This window comes from Microtus ochrogaster, chromosome 15 (assembly GCF_000317375.1).
Source record: "Microtus ochrogaster isolate Prairie Vole_2 chromosome 15, MicOch1.0, whole genome shotgun sequence".
NCBI lineage: Eukaryota > Metazoa > Chordata > Mammalia > Rodentia > Cricetidae > Microtus > Microtus ochrogaster.
This window is the reverse complement of record NC_022017.1, coordinates 11887652-11892300: the sequence shown is the minus strand read 5'-3', so window position 1 is coordinate 11892300 and position 4649 is coordinate 11887652. Positions and strand designations below refer to the sequence as shown.

The window sequence follows — 4649 nt, the reverse complement described above, 5'->3', positions numbered from 1 at the left end:
ATATATATATATATATATATAAAATATATAAAAATTGTGCTTATGATAGTCTATGGAGTCACTTACAGCAGTGCTGTATGAGTGATTTCATCCAAGGACTGGTTTGTTAGGGGTGAGTTTGGAGAGCATCTACCTCCATCTCAGAGGCAGGCTAATCATGTCTGCCGCCACTATTGGGACAAGAGTCTTTAGTGTCCCTCATGCACTTTTGAAACTTATTCTAGATGGCTTTGCATATTAGTTTAAGAATACTATCTTTTTTAGGGCCTTATTATACCACCGTACTGTTTCCTTCCTACCTTGGTTTGGTGTAAGCAAGAGTTCCTGCAGGTCTTCTCATAAGTGGAAACACTGCAGGTATCCTGGTGTTCGCATTGATGATCAGTAAACAGCAGCACGGCTCCAGTGTCTGTTACAGTCTTCTAACGGGAACTTGAGATTTCCAAAGTAAACCTTAGTTATTGATGTATCTTACTTACATTTTGGTCACTGGGAAGTTTTGGAAAGCAGAGTTTTATAATTATAGTCATCCTTTGTTTAATCTTCTTTGACATGGAGAGGGACAGCTTTTCTCATTATATTTGAAAGAAAGCGTTTAACAAACCTTTTTGGATATTTGGCTTTAATACTGTGAATATGTAAAATTTATGTGTTTCCTATATAGTGGGGGAAGTATCGAATTGATTGGCTCATTCATTATACAGCACGTAACTCGACAGTATGAATGAAAGTAGTTGTTAGGATAATTCACTAACAATGTCAATAAAAATGATATACTTTAAAAAAAAAGAATACTATCTTTTGCCATGCAGAATTATGCTACTTGGATGCCACCCCCTTGGAAAACGGGTGTCTTGGAACTGAGTTTCTGCCCAGTACCAAACCCCCAAATTTCCTGGGTGTGCCTTATTTTATCTGCTCCCTTTTCTGATAGAAGGCTCTGACCTGCTTGGTGCTTTTCCAGCTTAGTTACAGCTTATGCTTAGTCTTTCAGAGTTGTTGAAGGAGGAGCTGCTTGTTGGTTCCTGGCTGCTAAGCCCGAAATAGTCACACAGAAACTATATTATTTAAACCACTGCTTGGCCCATTAACTCTAGCTTCTTATTGGTTAACTCTTATACCTTAATTTAACTCTTTTCTATTAATCTGTGTATCATCATGTGGCTGTGGTTTACTGGCTAAAGTTCCGGCATTTTTCTCTGGTAGGGCTACATGGCTTCTCCTCTCTCTGCCTCCTTTCTCCCAGCATTCAGTTTAGTTTTTCCTGTCTAGCTCTGTTCCTCTGTAGCTCTGCTATAGGCCCAAAGCGGTTCCTTTATTAACCAGTGATATTCACAGCATATAGAGAGGAATCCCACATCACAGAGTCACATAGGGCATTCTTAGTTAGATCAGCCAAGTAGGTTCTAGAAAGAATCTCTTCCTAGATGGGAAATGGGCAGCTGGATTGAGGAGCAAAGCCCTGCTCCAATTTTAGCTGTTATTTAGGGAGAGTGGGGGCCATTTTAGAGTTAGAGCTTGAATTAAGGGGAGAGTAGGATCAGTTCCAGATGCTCGCTAAGCACAGACCAGCTCCTGAAGTGGAGACCTTTGAAGGGACTGTCCAGGGATTTGAGATACTATATACATATTTTATAGCATGTCTATGATTATGAAAAGGTCATTTTCTATAAGTTCATCTTCTGTGGCAGTTTCGGATGTTTCATTAAAACTTCAGGAATTTATTGTGTCAACTCAGTCAGTCCCTTTGACTCAGGGATCTAAACTGCTTCCCGTTCCTTTTGTCAGCAGTTTGGAGAGCATCCCTATGTGGAGCTACTTTGTAGATGATGGGTGTGAGATCCTGCTCCAGTTTCCATAGTAGGTCAGCCTGTGAGATGAGCAATGGGTACAGAATTTGCAGTATGTCAGCTTTCACTCTCCCCTCCCCACTCATGTTTCTGTAATGGAGGAAGTTCCGTCAGAGGGCAGATACTGTTCTGCCTGTAGGCATGGCTTTTCTCTCCTTGACTTAGGGTGGAAGAAGGCAGCAGAGACTGATGTTCCCTACATGAAATGCCCCAACTGTGTTTTTGTTATTGTTCTGTTTTTTCCTCTCCTGATGGGAGGAGGTGAGTGGGGGAATGTTCTCTGTACGTGGGACAGAAGATCTAAAGGCTCAGCACATACTGCTGTTTGAGTTGGGGGCCAGACAGAAGGAGAAACAACCCCTTTGGGGTGTGGTTTAGGGGCGGGTAGACTATAGGAAGGAGGATATTTCCATGTTTTCTGAGTCATAAGACACAGAATCGCAAGTGGCTAAATTTAGTTCAGGTTCCTGTTGAAAGCATCATTTTTGCGGGCGGGCAGTGGGGGCAGAACGGAAAACCTTTTTGTGTATCCTGCTCCATGAAGCCAATAGGGAAGCAGGAGGAGGTGAGGTTGCCATGGAGATGGTAGCTGTATGCAAGGGGAGAGCAGCAGGGTTTAGAATTCCAGGAAGGAAGAGAGAGTGATGTCATCAGATTCCATGGACCAGCCCAGGAACCCCTGTGAGGTTGGTGGGGCGTTGGGTGTGTGTGGGGTGGGGGTGGAGTGGGAGTTTGTAGAGGGGAACGGTGCCCTCAGTAAGGTGTGGGGAGTCCAGTTCAAGCAGAGGTTGGTTGCGTGGAATTATGCTGATCTGCATTAATGCTTCGTTTGAGAAAAAATTTTGTAAATCATTTCTGAATTGCAGAATATTTTCTTTGTTGAAAAAGGACACGTTTCTTTCACAAAGGAGCTCACCAGATATAAAAATATATCATCTTTTTATAACTAAATCCCTATAATACTTGTGTATGTCTTTATCCCTTGTATGCAAGGGTATTTGGGTGCGTATTTTAGAAATGTAATTAGCTACCTTTGCACTATTTCTTTTATGGTATTACATGCAGTTAAATGATTCATTAATGCCCAGTTATACCATTTATTTTTATATGGATGGGTGTAAATAAATAAAACGCTTAAATTCTGATATTAAAGCAGTTGCTTTTCAGCAGAGAGGAAACTAATAAGCTTCAAGATAGTTCTGAGCACAGACATGTTTATATTGGCAGTCAAGGACAAATGTATTTGTTTAGATGTGACTAAAAGGATGATTTCTAAAAGGAAAGCATGTAACGGAATCTGTGCGTCCGAATGAGTGCTGTCCTTCAGACAGTCACCTGGCTCTGGCGATAGTAGCATTGTGCAAAAAAGAAAGAACTGGTTTGAATCAGCTTTAGAGACCAGTGAGAGGAATACATTTTCCAATTCTGACTCTGGATTTTCCTCTTAAAAACTTAGTCAGAATTTGCTTTTCCTGGTTCCATCCATCCTCAAACGAGCTTTTAGCCCAGTTAAAGCCATTTTAAGCACATGTTGGTTCTGAAGGCATTTTTGTTTTCTGAACAAGAACTGTTGTGTGCTGTAGTTTAGCGGTGATGTTTTGAATGATGGCGGCATGTCGGAATAAGAGCATTAGCTTTCCTTAGATGACATCTCTGAGGTGACTCACATGGTTTGTATGTTCAGATGTGCTTCTGCTCTTCTATAGCTGACCTTGGGCAATTCGCTGTCTCTTGCTGGGTTGTTTTTCCTTATATATAAATGAGCTGTGATGTAGGAATCAGCCTCAAAAATGCAGCTTGAGGAGTAAGCAAGCCAATATGTAAAACATTTCCAAATTTGTTCTCAGTGCTTGCTAACTGGTCATTTAATAATTTCTTAAGCCGGTGTGATGGGATACACACCCTTAGAATTGCAGCACAGGGAAGGATGAGGCAGGAAAGTTATGAGTTCAAAGCCAGTTTGGGCTGGGCGGTGGTGGCGCACGCCTTTAATCCCAGCACTCGGGAGGCAGAGACAGTCGGATCTCTGTGAGTTCGAGGCCAGCCTGGTCTAGAAAGAGCTAGTGCCAGGACAGGAACCAAAAGCTACAGAGAAACCCTGTCTCGAAAAATCAAAAAAAAAAAAAAAAAAGCCAGTTTGGGCTACATTCAGAGACCTTGTATCATAAAACAAAAGGAGTCAATGAGATGGCTCAGTGGGTAAGGCCTTCAAGCCTGATGGCCTGAGTTTGATCTCTGTAACCTACATGGTGTAAGGAAAGAACTGACTTCTACAAACTGCCCTCTGACCTCCATATAAATAGTGTGGCATGCCTCTCTCTCCCCCAAATAATTAAATAGAATGCTATTTGAAAAGTATTAAGACTTGACAGGGACTGGGGAGATGGCTCGGTAAAGTGGTTGCTGTGCAGGCGAGGGCTGGAATTTGGATGCTCAGCACCATGTGATCCCGTGTGGGAGGAGGCTGAGACAGGATCCCCACAGCAAGCAGGCTGGCTTCACTGGCCACAGTTGGTGAACTCTGGGTTCAGCAAGAGACCCTGCCTCACAAAAATTGTAGATTGAGGAAGACCACTGCCATCAGCTTCAATCTTCCATATGCACCAGCCAACTTGCACCTACACACAATGTATCCACATGCATTACACATGCATACACATGGGGTACACACACACTAAACAAAAATGTATTTTTTTTATTGATTTTTATTGAGCTCTACATTTTTCTCTGCTCCCCTCCCTGCCTCTCCCCTCCCCTTCAATCCTCCCCCAAGGTCCCCATGCTCCCAATTTACTCAGG

The 4649-nt window shown here is 42.5% G+C and overlaps 1 protein-coding gene across 13 annotated transcripts in view; it reads left to right on the top strand.

Moving 5' to 3' along the window:
* Nucleotides 1-4649, top strand: part of Rbfox2 (RNA binding fox-1 homolog 2) — a 241572-nt gene that overhangs the window by 59271 nt on the left and 177652 nt on the right. Inside the window, exon 1 of one of the 13 annotated variants that reach the window (XM_013348778.2) lies at nucleotides 2392-2536. The exons of the other annotated variants lie outside the window; for them this stretch is intronic. Coding sequence (XP_013204232.1) covers nucleotides 2495-2536 — 42 coding nt within the window. The 5' untranslated portion in view covers nucleotides 2392-2494. Of the gene's footprint in view, nucleotides 1-2391; nucleotides 2537-4649 lie in introns of those variants that run through there. 13 annotated transcript variants of the gene reach the window in all.